This window comes from Euprymna scolopes, chromosome 41, assembly GCF_053919585.1.
Source record: "Euprymna scolopes isolate OS-2025 chromosome 41, ASM5391958v1, whole genome shotgun sequence".
Classification (NCBI taxonomy): domain Eukaryota; kingdom Metazoa; phylum Mollusca; class Cephalopoda; order Sepiida; family Sepiolidae; genus Euprymna; species Euprymna scolopes.
The window spans coordinates 48,240,592-48,260,312 of NC_136522.1; the positions used below are offsets into that span (position 1 = coordinate 48,240,592).

Genomic DNA, 19,721 nt, shown 5'->3' on the forward strand with positions numbered 1-19,721 from the left:
AATTAGTTATTCACAAAGTTTGGATTAACTTCAATGCTGTTTACCTGCAACTTAAGTGCTTACTTAAAATTATTAACCATACATACAGTGCCAACAGCCTCCACCCTACCCAAAGGCAGGGAATACATAATCTATATATGAACTAGCTGTCCGTATTTGGTGTTGCATGGGGTACAATGAAGTCAGTTTAGTTTTTAATTTTAGACAACTCTTTATATTAAAAAAAAAAAGAGTTATTCCTCTTAATTCAGTCAAAATTAAAAAAGGTTTCCATTTTAACAGTTGTCTGAGTGGAAGTACATATTTTTTAAGTATACTGTAGCAAAGCATGTTATATTTCCAATAACATGGTACAGCAATAACAAATGAAAACTGGCTAATCAGAATCAAATGATTTGTCAGCTTAAATGGCATTTAAATGCTATCTCTTTCTAGTAAAAAACATGTTGTGAGCCTATCTCTGCTCTATCATTATTTTTATGGCAGGTGCTCGACTGAACTTCACTCTATGGTTATCCCCCCCCCCTCATAAAGTATTCACAACAAACACTTGACTAGCTAGCAACACTATTAGCAATTTCCCTTATACTCTGTGCCTAGAGCTAAATGAAAATTCCATGAGCAGGACTTCTTTCCCCCCAGAAGTGTTTGTCTGTGAAACACAATACTACGGAGCTGCTTTCTAGCTGACTATAACATGAGCATTTTCAAGTCCAATATAAACAAGTTATTGATGAGCCATCCTTTAAAATAAGTTTACTCATATCCAACTTCCATCATCACAATATTGTCGCACCTGACACCTATTAACCCTTATCCTTGAGTGACCTCCGGTCATTGATAAGACACAAAAAAAAGTTCCAACTTTTAAAATCTGACAAGATAACTTTTCATATTAGATATGGACTCCGCTAACAAAATGGCCTAGTCACAATTTTGCATAAATGTTTAGAGGTGTCAGTTTGTAAATAGTGGCTAGAGCAGTTAATATCAAAGTTTTCTCAAACATAACTCAATCCAAAAACTGAGGAATATTTTTGCGTCTATTTTCTATCATTTAAACATAGAGGGGAAAATGCTTGGGTGACCAACATTGAAAAACTCAACTTTTTTTTTTGTGAACTCTTTTTCATCTCAAACAAGGCATATTACCACTTTGAACTTAAGGGACTACTATTTGGGATTGTGTCTAACAAGAAACTGGAGATTTGAGCAGCGAGATCTTTTTTCACATTATATTTAAACTTCTGTGGGTTAGTACAGTCAGGGGAGCAGGAGACAGGGAGGGAATCCAAAAGTCTAGCAGTCCAAGGGAAGAAACTGAGTAGAAGGCTTTCCAGCATTGAGGGACCTCAATGGTGGAGGGATGAGATTTTGCTGCTAGTTGGATTAATCCAAGGTATGTACGTCGAGAGGGGGCTCAAGTGCTATGAGTTCTTCAGAGCATACTTCCTCAAGGTGTTTGTCACATTGCTCTTCTGACATTCATTAATGCTTATCCTCAAATGGCGTTTGGGCCATGATAAGCAATGACTTATTTATACAAAAAGAAAAAAATATATATTACTAGCGAGACCCATGGAAATAGAACAAGTGTTGAAAAAAAATAACCGCATAATGAAATCAAAACAAACTTTTGTGCGAAGCAGATTTTTTTTTTTTTTCCCCCCCCTCGACCTTCTTCAGATGTTTCTCATACTTGGGATCCGGTACAGAATTTCGATTTATTTTTTATTTTCTTATGGAAATCGCTCCAGACAAGGCATGAAGCCACTTGATATAAGAAGCTAAAAAATAACCCAGCTACTTCAAGGTCAATAAGTAGTCAACAATAAATGTTGCATTGATAGATTCTAACACAGAAAACAGCAGTTCTTCTCTCTTTGTCAGAAACATCGTTCATGGAATGTGAGGACTACAGAATGAGAGAATTTTGTTTCATGTTTATAACATGAATGAAATCTAATTTTGAATTAAAAGTATTTTAAATTGTGAAATGATAGCATGCTATCATTTCACAATTTAAGGGACACATGGCCGAGGCGACTAAGACGTTGGAACAAACATTGCAAGTCTCCCCAGGTGCTGATTTCAATCCTGAGCGAAAGCAGTGGCAGTGACAACACAATGGCAGCAACAGCGATAGACGCAGCAGCAACAGCATTAAGCGGTAGCAGCAGGGACGGCCTGAATGGAACGAGAAGTGGTACCCCCGTAACAATAAAGGGTTGGGTTCGAAATTCCAAAAAAAAAGGAAAAAAAAAAAACAGTCCCCGAGTTCGAGATACACCTGAAGAAGGCCGAAAGATGATACGGCCGAAACGTAGTGGACAAAACACCGAAGGTGAGGAAGTGAGTCCAAAAAACGAAATCCACCATGGTAGCATGCTAGTTTTTGCATTTTTCTTCCTGTATCTAAAACTATATTTTATGTTCTTTCGGATTTCACAATTTCACTTTCTTTTCCCTTGGCCTACAAAATCAACAAAGTCTAATCCATTTCCCTGTTGATTGCTGGTCTTATACAGTTCTAGGAGGTCCAACCTCTCAAAGTTTGCATTCTTTCTTTAAGAAGGGGTTAGTTTATTGCTAATCACCTGATGTGCCTCTGATGGGGCTGCCCAAGCATCTTTTGCAGGATTAGAATGCCTCCCCCCCTGGGGTACTGACTTTTTAATCCCACTTTCTAAACCTTGTCATATTTCTCAATGTGGGAGAGAAATAAATAACTTTTGTGTAGAATTAATATTTTAGAGTACAAAATTAAATTGGATTTATTATAAACTAGCGAGGGGTACCCGGCGTTGCCCGGGTGTTTGGAAGTGTGTGTGTATGTGTGGGGGGGTTAAAAAAAAGTAAGTATGAGGATCGAACCCGAACCGTTGAGACAAAGTTTTAAATTAAAGTGTGTAAAAAAAAAAAAAAAAAACGTGCGACGTTAACCATTGCCCCACCGCGAGATGCTAACGGAAATACGTTTGAATTTATTTAATTACTTGGATTTAGCAGGTGCCCGTTTTAATGAGTTAATGAGGTCAAGTTGACTGCGGGATAGTATTCATTTACTGCTGAACGCCCCCCCCCACAAGATGTTATAGGAAAAAGACTAACCCACATGCAGCGAGCGACAAATATTGAATATTTATCTTCCCGAAATCGAGCAAATTAAATAGACAGGCGAGCTTCGTTGTTAACTGTGAGATATTACGATTTATATGTGATATAAAAAGTTTTTAAAAGTTGTGAAGCGAGCAACCGCTTCTCTGAAAAAAGCCTTTTGTTGACATACAGAAAAAGCGAACACACATACATACATACATTTTCGCTTTTATATATATATATATATATATATAGATTATTGTTTTCGCAAATATATAAACAATAGACATGAGAAGGTAAGGAGGAAGGAAAAGGTGAAGAGACAGAAATGGAAGAAAACCCAAGCAGAAAGACAAAAATAAAGAGAAACAGAAAACTGTTTTGTTTCCCTACCATCCATGAGCCCACAGACAGGCAGAAAGATTTTCCTTTTTATTGTAATTCAATAAGTTACACCTCCAGTGTTTTGTATTAAGATTTTATATTTTTCTTTCTAAAACTATAAAACTTTTTGTATTAGATTTCATATTTTAATCTTCTTACAAGAAGAATGAAATAAAAAATTTTTCCAACAACAAAAAAAAAATATTAAATCAAGTTTTGTGGTACTGTGCTTTGTGTTTAAGTATCGATTTGTAACAGTAAATAAAACAGGGCTTCTGTTTTTATTTATTTTAATCTATTAAATGTTTATGTATGGTATTATATATGCTAAACACTCTATTTTCCAATTTTTAGAGATACTGATGTTCCTTTTGTCCACTGGGATAGTGACCGTGTCATTGCTTGGTTGAATGAGATCGGATTAGACATGTACGCGACGGAAGCGAGGAGATGGATCAAGAGTGGTGACCAGTTGTTAAAGTCTACGCACCACGATCTGGAAAAGGTCAGTAAATGTTTAAAAAAAATTTTGAGATGAGGATTGATATATTCTTTTGATCATTCTGACTAGTGTTCTCATCTCGGATATTATTCTCACAACATTTGGCCTCCAACCTTTAGATGTGTCTTGACTTAGGAATCTGTACTGAATTCCGATTTTTTTTTTTTTCATCAAAATAACTCCAGACAAAGGATGAAGCCACTTAATATAAAAAATTAAATAATAATATTAATACTTCAAGTTAAAACACTAGCCAACAATTAGTGTTGCATGAATAGATTCCAACCCAGAAAACAGTAATTCTTCCCCTTTTGTCAGAAACATCGCTCATGGAATGTGAGGATCAAAAGACAAAATAAGGGAAGCAAGAGTTATGATGCTGCCGAAAGTAAACACACGTCAACTTTCTACTCCTTAATGAAACCTTTTATTTAATCCACAGGGGTAGCTTGCTCTTATTCCATCAGCCATGCTGACCCAAAGGATCCATTGTGCAATGTATAAAAGTGCTAAGTGACAGTCTTCTGGAGGTTGTAAGCTCAATCCTCAATACGGGCAATACAAAGATTACAATTATGAATTAAGACTTCTGTCTGGTTGTGGTTTACAAAACAAGAACAAGCTATCCTTTAGATTAAATAACGGGTTCGATTCAAAATCTTATGCATGTTCTCAAGTTATGTGTAAGGATTCACGAATATGCCAGGACGCATTTGAAAAATTTTGGAGGTTAAGTCAACCAAAACATAAGAAAAATGAGATCAGTCGTCTAAAAAGTAAAATAGTTATTAGAAATTTTTTATTTTCTTGAATTTTACACACACACACATATATATAAATACCCCCCCCACACACATATATATATATATATATATATATATATATATATAAGTTTGAATCACAATTTCGATTTTTCGTTGATGCTCTATAATTTTGGCCAAGGCTGTAGATATATATATATATATAGCCTTGGCCAAAATTATAGAGCATCAATGAAAAATCGAAATTGTGATTCAAACTTATATCTGTAAAGTTTAACAATACTGGAGTAAATATTAATAAATGTATTCTACCGACAATATTTGGTATGTCTTTATTTTTCTTTTATAATGGCTTTTATTCGTTTTTGCATATTATTGGCTAAATTGTTGCAGGTGGTAGGATCTATTTTCTTCATGAAGTTTAGCCTCTAATTCTTTTTTTTTTTTTTTTTTTTAAATGAACATTTGTGCATTTTCACTCTTTTTTCCTAGAAGGGACCACAAAAGGATTGAGAGGAGCACTTCATCACTGTATTCCCTTTTTTCTCAAACCAACCCATTGAAAATTTTGACGTATGGCATGGGGCATTGTCTTGTTGGAATATTACATCACTTGGAAGGTTATTGTTAAATACTAGCAGGACCCGTTAACTGGTGTTGCCCAGTGGAAGCTTGCCCCCTCCCTCACAAAAAAAATAGACTACAATTGTACGGTTGTTGTTGATGGCCACCTTCCATCCCTGAACAATTGCGGACACTGGCGGCCGTGGCCGAAATGAAATGATCTGGCTTTCACTGGCAATTAGTGATGGTTTGGGGCAATAACATAGGGGTACTGTTTTAATTTAAAAAAAGCAATTAAGAGAATGCGTAAATCCGTATGAATTAATAAAATTACAAAAAATGGTCCGTTAGAATAATAATGAAAAGTAAAAACAAAAGTTTTAGAGGTTAGCTATTCTCACTCTATATAAACTGTTTGAAATCAGTGGTAGCAGTTCTAGCTGTTTCCGTTTGCTATCCAAGTTTTCCTCTTCTTTTCAACTCTTCGACCAATAGTATTAAAGTAAATTTTACTTTTATGTGGTTCTTTTTTTTAATGTGTAAAACAAAACAATAATGACTTTTTTCATTTCACTTCTTTGAGTATTGTCATGTTAAGAAGAGCGTTTGGAATAGACATTCCAAACTCCTCATCTTAAGAATGTCTTTCGGAATAGACCCCCCCCCCAACATCCTCATGTAAAGAACGGCTTCTTTGTTAATATAATTTTTTCAAACATATTTACTATTTTTTTAGTAATATATTAAGATATTTGTTGTTAATATAATTTTTTCAAACATTTACTTTTTTTTTTTTTTGCAACTATAGTTACGTTTGTTTTTGAATATATGTTATTTAAATATACGTTATTTAAATATGTTATTTAAACCTGCACAATCTCTGACGATCGTCATTGATGTAAAAATAGATGTTTCAGCAATAACATCTACTGGATCTGTACTTACGTTGTTTGAATGTAATGTTTTTTACAGATTTGTAGTAGGCATATTTTAAAACTGTTAAACTATTTTCTGTTGCACATTCACATTTTTGAAGCTGCTAAAACTGAAAACAAAAATGTTACAGTAATTGTTATCTTTTTAAGTTTCTGTAAGTAAATATATGTTTAAAATATCTAAACAGTTTGACAAAACATATAAGGTATTAACTTATATAAACATAGTTATTTGACACAACGATATGCGATCTTAAAATGAAAAATCAATTGATAAAAAGGTATACATATTTTTATATCTTTTATTTTAAGGGTGGTGTGTAAATAACATGCATTTAAAAAAAACATAACTATGTTTGTGAGAGAGAGAAAATGTTTGCTCTTTTTGAAAAGAAAAGTAAAAAGCAAGAGAGAGTTGGGTAGAATATATAGGGAGAGAGATATAAAATTATGCTGTAAAATTTAAGAAAGATAATGCAGCAATTTACTAACAGAGCAAAAGTAGGTATCATTGCAACATCATGTTTGAATAGTACATTAGTGTTCATGTAGCATGCAGATAACATTAATCTTGAATATAGTAGTGGTTAGAGCTCAGCCAATCAGAAGGAGTGGAATCAGTCTGGGGAGAGTTTAATATTTTTGAATCGGAAAAGGGAAAGATTATATATATGTATGAGTTTATGATTCAGTTATGAAAGGTGAAACCCCATATCTGTTGAAAGTACAGAGTTCCTCCTGGTGATAACTGAGGCTGGTAGGAGTACTTGATATTTATGGGGAAAAATAGGACCTACTTCTTCTAAAGATGGTTGCGATTGTGATGATATCGCTCCTAAGATGTAATGTAAGATTTTATTATAATGACTAAATGTGTCTAAAATGGCATTTTAAGGTTAGATAAGATAGCGAAAACTTTACATAGAGTAGTGTTGTTTATAAGATATTATTCCTTGCTATCACAGTCATTATTTCATTATTAATATTGTTTGAAATCAATGTCCTGTTTTTTTTTTCTTTTTTTGTTAGGAATTGGGCATGAAGAGCTACCTGCATCGAAAGAAACTTCAGTTGGCATTAGAAGCAGTCAACGCAGGACCGAAAGAACGGGTTTACGTTCTTAGTTTTAATTGGGTTACAAGTAAGTATTATCATCATTGTTTCGTTTCTGTATTTTTTGTATTTATTAAAATTTTTATCATTTTTCAACATGTGTTGCTGTGATACCCGCATGGTCTCCCACTTAGCAATATTGCCAACTCCAATACTGTTTCCGTCGTCGTCTTCTCTGTCGTCTTCTTTTCTGGACGTGTCTCCATCTCTCGCATTAGCAACTGCTAAGGTTGTGTGCACGGATTCACAAGTATAAAGAAATAAAATAATACAAAAACTAACACATTCTGCAAATATCAGTCACATTTTGGATGTGTGTGTGACACCATCGACTCTATACGCACATCTACGTTCTGCCAAGGCCATGTTTGTCACTTGACAGTAGCCTTCTCGATCTAATCCAAGCCATGATCTGTGTTCCGCTCTTTCCAATTGGAAACTGTCCTCAACCATTGCAAACATTCCTGAATCATGAATCCACAGCCAAACTTAAAACTGACCATAAACCAACCCTAAATATATTAACCTTTTATGTTAAACTAGCCTGCGTACCCAATGTTGCCCGGGTGTTTGGAGGTGTGTTGAGTAAAAAAAAAAATGGTAGCAGGCAGGCTCCAACCCGTGATGCAAAGGCAGAAAAGAAGGTAAAAGAAAATCTGATGTCTTACTGCTACTCTATGATGTGACCAGATGTTCGGAACATTAAAATTAGGCAAAGTCAATCCAACTGATATGATGACTTGCAAAAATGGGTTACAAAAAATCGACCCTTCCCTGTAGAAAAGTGCCCAGTTGTGAGTGAAGGAAGGTGTTTTGGGTCAATTTTTCGATATTTGTCATCCGAAACATCCAGCTTCAAAATGATACTGATCTCGTGAAAATCCGTCACCTCTGTCGAAAGTTTTAAGCAGACATACAAACATACATACATTTAAACAGACAGGTGAGATTTATATTACAGATGTTTTGTTTACCATACTTTGATCAACAATCCCATCTCAGCTTCCTTTTGTTACAAGAACAAGTCCCCTTTTCTTGTAAGGAAGTAAAAATGAGATGGGATAGACCGAGAATTTTAACCTGGAAAGCAATTTTAAAATAAATAGCAGATATGTTTGTTTGAAAAGGAATTCGATTGTTTAGAAATGTTATTGTGAAAAAGGAATTTGATGATTCAATTCTGTTTATGGAAATTGAATTGAAACAAAGTCAGTTAGAAAAACGAACAATAACAAATTTAAACATACTGAAAAATAGGTTAGAAGAATATATGTGTGAACAGTGCACGTGAGTTCAGGACCACGTGAGTCGAGCACATGCTCGGACATGGGGGAACAAGACACGTGAAGCATGTCCAGGCCATGGGATCGATCATGCATGTTTTTGGCCATGCGATGACGTCATGGCTGGAAGATGAGTTCTCAATATAGTTGGCTAGTTTTAGGAGACAAAGAGACAGGGTCGGACAGAGTCGTCAGACAGGAGAGTCGGGTCTGGGTTGAATCCTCCTTAAGAAGCGAAGGGTTAGAAGTTGAAATCATGTATGACTTTGAATTCCTTAATGTGAAATCATTGACCGGTCGAGAAATAAAGGAACGTCATCATTTTGTAACTGCGTCTTGTGTTGTGTCATTCTCAACAAACAAATTGTGAATCATTTATATGAACTTTGTGTCCACTCATAGTAAGAATGAACTTTGTGTATGAACCCCATTTTTAAGAAATGTGTCTCCCTCTCTATCAAGAAATAATGACTGTCCCCTCCTGTGATAAAAGAACTGATAATCCTCATCTCTAAATATATGTAATAGAAACATTCCCAGAACAGTATAAATGTATCTCTCATCTATCTCTCGCCTCATCAATATGAATGTCTCCATCCGTCTGTGTATTAAAATGTACCCTGTCTCTCTCTCTCTCCAATCTGAACACACAAATATATAATATTCGTCTCTCTCTCTAAATATGACCAGTATGCAACACTTTGTGTCGAACTTACTATCCATGTTGTTTCACCATGTTTCAGCCAACTCATCCTCTGGCCTTCTTCAGGGCCCATGGCGAAGTGGATAGAGGCGTTGAGTCTCTACCGCTGCAGGTGAGCATTGTCTTCTGAAGGTAGTGGTTTCAATTCTATCCAAAGCAGGCCAGAGGATTAGTTGGCCAAAACGTGGTGAGGCAACAACAACTACTATAGTAATTACTGGATACAGTTACAAGATTCAGTCTGCCTATCTTGTCGTGGTTAACCACCTGAAGAAAGCCAGAAATTTGGTGAAACGATAATGCATATTCTTTTAAACATTCATTTTAATTAATTTCCTATTAGTTTTTTCTGTTTTTTATGGGATGATTATCTTTAGTTAACTATTACGTGTAATCATATTCATGCAGATATTCTACATGATTTATACTTGCGTAATATTTGCATAAAAAGGTTATAGTAAACACAAACCTCTTTCTATATATATTCATGCATGTGTATATATATTTGTTTAAAACATTTTGCCTACCATACTCCTCTGTCAGATTTTAGTCGCGTGCAAGTGACTCTATAAGTTACTCTGTCGGTCGGTAACACTTTTGTGCTTGGCCTTTTTGGTTAAGATCAAAGGTCTGTTGTTAATAAATGCTGTTCTTAGCTTTTTAAGCTTTTCTTGGCCTTTTGGCCAAGATCAAAGTGTTATCGTTTTTGTATTTTTTGATATAAATAAAAAATGTTTTAAAATTGGGCTTAAGTAGGCAAATTGAGCAAAGCAGAGATCTTTTAACTCGGATTGAATACTACAATCTCTCCTTAAATATTTTTCATACATAGATGCTTTCTCTTGATATTTACCTTCTCTTCCATGTACTTCAAGTGCATCCTCAAAATATTTGGCAGTATGATCATCAACTTTTGTAAAATACGACTAGGATTAAATCCAGTGGGTGCAAACGCACATTCAATATTAGAACCTTAAGATGCAAACGCACATCCAATATTAGAACCTTAAGATGCAAACGCACATTCAATATTAGAACCTTAAGATGCAAACGCACATTCAATATTAGAACCTTAAGATGCAAACGCACATTCAATATTAGAACCTTAAGATGCAAACGCACATTCAATATTAGAACCTTAAGATGCAAACGCACATTCAATATTAGAACCTTAAGATGCAAACGCACATTCAATATTAGAACCTTAAGATGCAAACGCACATTCAATATTAGAACCTTAAGATGCAAACGCACATTCAATATTAGAACCTTAAGATGCAAACGCACATTCAATATTAGAACCTTAAGATGCAAACGCACATTCAATATTAGAACCTTAAGATGCAAACGCACATTCAATATTAGAACCTTAAGATGCAAACGCACATTCAATATTAGAACCTTAAGATGCAAACGCACATTCAATATTAGAACCTTAAGATGCAAACGCACATTCAATATTAGAACCTTAAGATGCAAACGCACATTCAATATTAGAACCTTAAGATGCAAACGCACATTCAATATTAGAACCTTAAGATGCAAACGCACATTCAATATTAGAACCTTAAGATGCAAACGCACATTCAATATTAGAACCTTAAGATGCAAACGCACATTCAATATTAGAACCTTAAGATGCAAACGCACATTCAATATTAGAACCTTAAGATGCAAACGCACATTCAATATTAGAACCTTAAGATGCAAACGCACATTCAATATTAGAACCTTAAGATGCAAACGCACATTCAATATTAGAACCTTAAGATGCAAACGCACATTCAATATTAGAACCTTAAGATGCAAACGCACATTCAATATTAGAACCTTAAGATGCAAACGCACATTCAATATTAGAACCTTAAGATGCCAATCAGGGAACATTCCTCCACATCAAAATTAGGAAGAGAATCTAAAATAGTTCTTATATCAGGCAGTTGGATTGTACCATTATCAGCAATTTTTCCATGAAAGAGATAAATGATCTTAAATGGAATACGTACATCAAATCTGTTTCTAAGGCCGCTGGAAAAATGGTGGGATCTTTCTATCGATCCAGTAGATATCTCACTGCTGATGCAATTCTCTATCTATATAAGAGCCAGGTACGTCCAAGGATGGAATACTGTTGCCACATCTGGGCAGGAGCTGCTAGAAAGGACTTGGCCTGCCTTGATGGAGTTCAAAATAGACTTCGTAGCCTCGTAGATGTCCTTTTCTCTTCCTTGCAACCTCTATCTCACAGAAGAGATGTTGCGAGTTTGTCTCTGATGTATTGTTATTTTCATGGAAAGTGTTCGACTGAGCTTCAATCTATGGTCCCCCCTCGCAAAACTTTCACAAGAAACACTCGTCTAGCTGTAAACACTATCAATAATTCCCCCCACTCTTTATCTGTGCCTAAACCTAAACGTAGATTCCATGAACAAAGCTTTTTTATTAGAACTGCACGCCTGTGGAATTGTCTTCCGTTTTCCTGTTTTCCGGCTGACTACAATATGGTTGTCTTCAAGTCTAACGTAAATAAGTTCTTGATGAGCCGTTCCATATAAGTTATCAAATTTAACAAATTTTCATTACTAATGATTATTATATTGTCCAGTTTCTACTGTACACTCTTTAACCCTTATCCTTGAGTGGCCTCTTGGCCTTGATAATGAGTTGATACCTATGAAAAAAAAAAAAAAAAAAGTCCAATGTGAACAAGTTCTAATTGAATCGTCCCCCTAAGTAATCCAAGTTTCAAAATTCCCACTGTTTACTATGCTAAAATCACAATGACTAATGTATACATATTAACCCTTATCCCAGAGTGGCCTCTGGGCCTTGATAAGTGGTGACACCCTTGTAAAAAAAAAAAAAAAAAAAAAAAAGATACCGAAAGTCATTTGGGACATAAGAAAAATCTTCATTTTCATAATCAGCATGCTCTAATAATAGATTAAGTGTATATTTAATTTTTGAATTTTTCATACATTTATCCAATTCAGTGTGTTTAAAAGCACAATTTCTTTTTTCATTTTATTATTATCTTCCAATACTTTTTTCACAGCATTAATTACCTTGGTATATCTGATCATTTTCTCTGTTTTATCCAAAACATAGATGGAGTGCTGATTATGGTTTTATGTATTGGTTGTTTAGGGAAATCAAAACGACATTGACAACCATATTTTTGACGAGCTTTTGCAGTATGTCTATGGAGTTGAACCTCCTTCACTAAATCACTAACCACTGGGTTTCGTAAAGATACCGATATGGCAAGATCAGCAACTTCATACATAGCTTGCTTATGATGTGCTGACAATTTTTGACAGTTTCTTATTAGATTTTTAGCTTCAATGAAAATTTCTTTATCGGATTTTGTCAATTGGGGCATTTTTTCCCAGTCAATCCTCAATACCCATGTGCATGTGGAGCCCCTCTGCGATGGTTATAATACTTAACAGGTAATGTTGTTGTCTTGCACATAACTATTAATAAATAGCTTTAATCTTTGGAGAAAATTAAGTGTTGCATTTAATAAGTTACTTTTGATCATAGTATGCTTAGATGGATAATCAGCAAGAAAACCCTCTAATATTTTTTTATCTACAAATATTTTTAGTCGCGTGCAAGCGACTCTATAAGTCTCTCCGTCGGTCGGTCTGTCGGTAACTTTTGTGCTTGGTCTTTTTTGTTAAGATCAAAGGTCTGTTGTTATAGATGCTGTTCTTAGCTTTTTAAGCTTTTCTTGGCTTTTTGGCCAAGATCAATCATCGATAGGGTGGACCATCGGTTCCTAGGATCTGTGCTGGAGGCTTAAGACCCTCCTAAGGTACGTCAACGAGGTAACGGCTCTCATCAATGCCAAGCGCTTGCTTGAACTCGACGAGTCATACTTTGTGAAGAACATTGATCCGCTGCTGCCTAGGGAGAAAAGAATTGGTTTTCTGGCGATCCTAGCAGTAGTAAGAATGGTCATATAGATCACACGCCTCAAGCAAGTCCGCGAAGGGATATCTGTTCCGGATCGGGATCTGATCGTCTACTTTAAACATCTGCTTAAAGTAAAAATCAGATGCGATTTGAGGAGGTTGCCTCGAGTGGTCTTTGACAGGAGGTGGGTGCATGACACTAGCTTGTGCATCCGACGAGGCGCCAAGTTTGAATGTGTGTTACCACTATAGGCATGGCACACGCAGTACTGGGTCCTACGGAACCCATCCCGCTAGGTTAGCAATAGAAAATTAAAGAGACGCTTGACTGGTGGTACAAATGAGATCCGGTCCCCCGATTGTTTGTTTTGGCACTAGAGAACCTTCCGAGGCTACCTTAACATTACCTCCCTCCCTCTTTTGTTTTGTCACCCCTGGTCAACCCTTACTCGGAGATCGACTTCTACCCACTCCCACCCCCGCCCCTTTTTTTGTTTTTTGATGCTTTATATATTTTTTCCCCCAATACCCGATAAGAATCCACCCCAATCCCCACTAGGGATATCCCCTCTTGTTTTCGGTGCCCCGGAAAACAGTAGGCGGTCTAACTACTTAGACTAGCTCAGGGAGGGACCTTACTAACAACGCACTAGGCAATTTTATAGGATCATTTTTGCTAGGTTGTTTTCCCCACTCCCAAACACGAAGTATTTGTTACCAAATTAAGAACTTTTATTTTTACAATGAATTGAACTTTTTTCACACACACACACACACACATACACACTTATTTTATTTAAAAAAAAAAAAAAAAAAAAGTGCACACACACACAGAAATTGTAAATATATGCTTTTTGCTAAAACGTTGGGAATTCATTAGTTAGCTTTAGATTCCACAGAGTGAATGAATTATTGTGGTAAATGTTGCCAGTCAAGAGTAAGTCGCCAAAGACTCCAATTTTTACTTTAGTTACAAAGACCCTGCAACACTCACCTCCTCAGATTTATAGGGCCTTGTGCCTAAATTTGTTTTGTCTTTTGGAGATTTTACTTTTTAAATTTTTTAATTTTATATTGGAATTTTTTTTAATTGTAATTTTTTTTAAACAGAATAAATTAAATATCAAGATCAAAGTGTAGTATCTGTTCTTATTACATGCTATACTTATGTTTATAACTGTTCCATGGCCACATAGCTAATATAACGTTTCAAATTCCCTAAATCAAATAATTTTTTATATAAAGTGGGGGATAACTTTCCTGTATTAATTTAATGTAAAATGATCATCCACTTTACAACCAGTCAGTCTCAAAGCCATTCAAGTCATTCTCCAGATCATTCAAGTTGTTTTTGAAGTATTCCAGTTATTTTTTAAGCATTCAACTCATTCTTAAGGTCATTCAATTCATCCTTAAGTTCATTAAAGTCATTCTAAGTCATTTATTTTTTATTTATTTAAGTCATTTCAGCCCATTTTTCGGTCATTTTAGTTTATCTTTTTCATGCCAATCCTACATTCATGCATTCATTCATTACACGAGAGCACGCGACAAATGGCTATCGGCCTTGTTGATCTATAGACATGACACTTAATATAGGGTATTCGAACGCATGCAAAACTTTATATTTGGGTTTTAGCTGGAGAAAATTGGTGCAGAAGTGTGAAATCATAAGCTAGATTCTCGGTGGTTGCAAACAAGTCTTTTTTTTATTTTTTTTTTAAAACTTTTTTAAATCAATACTTTTTAAAATCATTTATAGGGCTCAATCTATATATCTATATAAGTGAAAGTGTGTGTGTGTCTGTTTGTATACATTTCCTTACACAATATCTCTGTCAATTTTCAGTCTACAGACTCGAAATTTGATATACAGGGTACTGAGATGTGGAAAAATCTTTGTCATCGGTTTTCGGACAGAAATTTGGCGATTAAGGGGGTCAACGTTCAATGATTTGACCTTTGAAAACTCTACCAAACTCCTTCACGAATTTTAGATCTAAACACTTGAAATTTTAGATATAGGTTACTTGGACATGGATCTAACTTAATAACTTGATTTGAGCCCAAAACAAATGTTAAGGAGTCATAATAGGGGTCAAAGTTAAAAAAAATTTACCGCTTTTTTTTTTTTTTTTTTTTTTTTTTTTTTTGCTCAACATACACCGGGCTGAAATGCTAGTATAATATGATAATAAACATGAAATCTGCATTAACCAGAATATTATATTTAAGCGTATTTTACAACCAGGCAATTCCGTATATATAGCTAGTATATATATATATATATATATATATATATATATATATATATATATTTATTTATTTATTTATTTATCTAGTGTTTCTTTTTCAGATTAAATATGTTTTTAACTCATTTCAAAGTGTTTTTTAACATATTTTATTAACTGTTTGCTCATATTATAAGCTCTATTTCCTATTTGGTATTATCGAGCTTTTATATCTGGCTGAGATAATTTCATAAATATTAATTCTTTAATATTTATAATATATTTTAATTTTACCATCTTGGATCATTTTGGTAAATTCAATTGTAATTTTCATTATATATATATATATATATATATATATATATATATATTTTTTTTTTTTGGTATTTAAATTAAATTATGTTTCCTCTGAAATTTCTCCTTCCATTCTGCTGTACCAAAAATTTACTTACATATATATATATATATATATAAATAAATAAATAAAATATCTCTCTCGCTATTTGCATAGGGTTGAATACCTTTTCTTTATGCAAATCCTGAAACTTATTGGGTGCGGTTTTAAAAGGTTTATGGTTGATATATATGGTAAAATATGCGTCGCAAATGCATTTTAAACATAAGCTTACTTATTAATTTTGGATTTACTTTTTCACTTATTTTTCCCGTTTAATCCTCAAATTTAATGAACTCTATTTTCTGATTCTTTTCGACAAATGCTGAAGAATTGCTGTTTTTCGGTTGGAATCTATCCAACACTAATTGCTGGCTGATTTTTTACCTTGAAGTATCTCCTTCCATCAAGTGTTTTATTTCCTTATATCGTGTGTTGTTTGGAGTGATTTCCATGAAAAAATAATAACGTAGTAATGATAAATAAAAAAATTGTAAATTTTATCATCCATCTTCACTAATAATGGCATAATTGCGTTGAGACACTAGTTCTCATTAGTTCACCGAAGTTAAGCAATGTTGAGCCTGGTCAGTACTAAGATGGGTGACTATTTATGAATACCAGGCACTGTATGTAGGAGGACATTGACACATTCCTGGAAGATCTAAAAAAAAAAAAAAAATAAATAAATAACATTGTCATCTCCACTGACAACGATATACCAATGATTGAGGACTGCTTGCATATTTGATATTCCCATGGAACTTTCTCCTTTAGAAGAAGACAGTTTACTGCATCTAGAATGAGTGCTGCATCTGTCAGTTTGATGCAAGAATGAATGAGGATGATGATGAAATTAACTGTACCATACAATGATTCAGATGATGCTGATGAATGACGCAGATTAACTGTTGCTTTCATAACTATGGCTATGATAAGAGAATATTCTTTTCATTATTTTGGCTCTCGAGTATACAACAGGTAATATCATGTTTTTGATAGTGATGTGGTTCTCGATTGATTAACCATGTTTAACTGTGTCGAGTATGAACTCGAGAGTAAAAACAATGAAAAAAATATTCTCTTGTCATTACCCTATTCATAACTAATATTTTTATTTTCAAATTATTTACCAGTTAAAGTGAATCTGAGCATTTTTCTGCTTTAAAAAATGGTCCAAGAAATTTACAAAATTGCCAAAATTATGTCCCAACAGAAAAAAAAAATTTGAGATCAAAATCCATTTCTTCAAAGTAAATCAAAACAATGAAAAGAATCTAGTGGAAAACAAAAAATTGAAATTACAAAAAAAAAAAACAAAAAAAAAAAAACCCCCAAAGAATAAGTGAATCGTGCATGGTCCCCCATGAGTGCATTGTGAATGAGGCAAAAAAAAAATGACAAAGTTCAGCATTTGCCCCCCCCCCCCAACCCCCACCTCATTTAGGCCTTAACATATGTAAATTTGAGTTTTCCATGCAAAAAAAGAAATGAGTAAGTCCATCATTTGCACACCCCCATTTAACCCCTAAGGGCTTAACATATTTAAATTTGAGTTCAGCACCATCCAAAACTGCTAAATAGACATAAACAGAAAATTTTGGACAAATATTTGTAAAATAGTTCCAAAAATGAAGTGTTTTTATTAGCCCTAAAAGAGCCTCTGAGGCGCACCCAAGAGTTATCACGAAGTATAGACAAACAAAATTCTATAGAAATCAGTTAGTCACAACTTTTCAGAAAGTTTTATAAGAATCCAAGGCATCAATTTTTTTAATAAACGCAAAAGTGTCAATTTTAGCCATTTTAACACAAAAAGTACTCCTAGGGGGACAACCGGAGTTTTCCTGGAAAATCCGTTCTGTTACTTTTTTACTCATACCATGTGTAATGTTTGTGCAAAATTTCAAAAAATTCCAAGGCGTAGTCATATAGAAAAGTGCGGACAGACAAACGGACAAGGGTGAATTTACAGGTCCACCCTCCTTTTGTCGGGGGACCAAAAAATGGATGAGAACGATTGTTTATTAGACAATACACACATTTATACCTCATCTGAAAAATTCAAAACTGTAAAAAAAAAAAAAAAAAAAAAAAAAATTGTTTGCTAAGAATGTGTACTCTGTCGAAATAGTGTCTCAGGTGTTTGTGTTCCCCTTTCAGTGTTGTTGAGACTTAAACTGATTTATTTTTTTTTTTTTAACATTTTATTTGTTCTTTAATCATTGTTGTTTATTTTTTTAGGGTGGCTTGATGATATTGGCATCCCGCAATATAAGGATAGCTTCTTCGAAGCTCGTGTTGATGGTTTGATGCTGCATTATATGACTGTGGTATGTATCAGTGAATTTTTAACTTTGCGTCTCATTTCATAAAAGATTAGTTTTGATTTTTATGGAAAAAATTCCATGGATCATCGTATCATAAAGTTTGGTGCTAGTGCAGATTAAAGCTTCTTTCAGTCTCGACTGACTATGGATATCCACTATAAGGGTGTCTGCACATGGAATTTTTGTGGCAAGAGTTGCACAAACTCTAACTACACTTCTCCTGAGTCAGTGTTGTTGAATACCAGTGGCAAATAGATGGTTTAAGATGACTGAAAACAATGCCGAGATAACCGGAGAGCACATATAGCACCTAGAATTCCCAAATGGTAACTCATGTGATACTAGCCAGGCTCAACGTTGCTTCTGACGAGAACCGGTGTGTCAACATAATTATACCGTACATTTGTGTAGATTAGTGATGCTTTAAACCATTGTATTTCAGGTGAAAATATTAAGTACGTCGCATGTCAAAATTAGTATATTTTCCAAACTTTACGAAAAATAGTTATAAGTGAAAATAGAATTTATTGAATTATCGGAAGTTATAGAAAGGGATGAGTTGTGCGACCAATTCTGTATGATTTATCTTCCTTGACTTAAAATAAGGGTCTGCCATTTTTAAGATGTCAGAATGTAATTTGTTAAAAATATATCTAGCACATCTACTAAATCATTTTTTATAATTTTGGAATTTACAATTTCGACATGACGTGTAAGTACATAAGGTTTTCACCTAAAATGTGTTTGCTTAAAGCATCACTAATCTACACAAGCACCTCAAATTTAAATAAAAATTTGCTTTTTATGTAATTTAAAAAAAAAAGTAATTCTATCAAAACAATAATGGATACTTTTTTAAAATTCAAAATTAAAAGAAAGAATTGATCGAGTAGTTTTATTTTTATAAAGGAAATCATTTTTAAGCAATTAAGGGAATAACATAAACCTATCTATGCACTAGCAGGGAAACCCGACATAGTCCGGGATTGAATGATGATCAACGAATGTTTCACGCTCCCATATATTGTCACCAAAATCTGTGAAATCATTTTTCAATCAAATTGATTGCCTGCTCTAGTTAAGGATCCATCACGATGCAGCAGGAGGAAGCTTACAAGTCTCTTGCAGTGACTATGTTCACAATACATTGTAGTCTACATTGCACTGTAGAGAAACTACAGTTGATTTTAAAATTATTTTTTTTATTTATAACTCGTGGGGTACCCGGCGTTGCTGAGGTGTTTGTAGGTGTGTGTGTTGGGGGGGGGGTCAAAAAAGGAAAAAACGTTTTGGTCGGAAGGTAGGCTCGAACCAGAAGCCTTGAGATTAATAGTCTGATGTCATAGCATGACGCCACAAAGCCAGGAACTTTAAAAGTGTTGAAAATAAGCGTTTAAAAGCGGTGGTTTTCTAGGTCAAATATCACGTCATAGAAGCAGCAGTAGCAGAGAAAACGAATTCACAACGCAAATTTTGTTGTAAGATAAAAGTGGCTGAAATAA

General features: G+C 34.3%; 1 protein-coding gene across 17 annotated transcripts in view; it reads left to right on the top strand.

The window, feature by feature from the left end:
• LOC145266513 (liprin-beta-1-like) overlaps window positions 1-19,721 on the top strand; it is an 840,289-nt gene that overhangs the window by 791,883 nt on the left and 28,685 nt on the right. For all 17 annotated transcript variants that reach the window (XM_080122251.1, XM_080122249.1, XM_080122253.1 and 14 more), the window contains 3 exons: window positions 3,838-3,988; window positions 7,275-7,386; window positions 18,134-18,222. In XM_080122251.1, coding sequence (XP_079978377.1) covers window positions 3,838-3,988; window positions 7,275-7,386; window positions 18,134-18,222 — 352 coding nt within the window. The remainder of the gene's footprint in view (window positions 1-3,837; window positions 3,989-7,274; window positions 7,387-18,133; window positions 18,223-19,721) is intronic.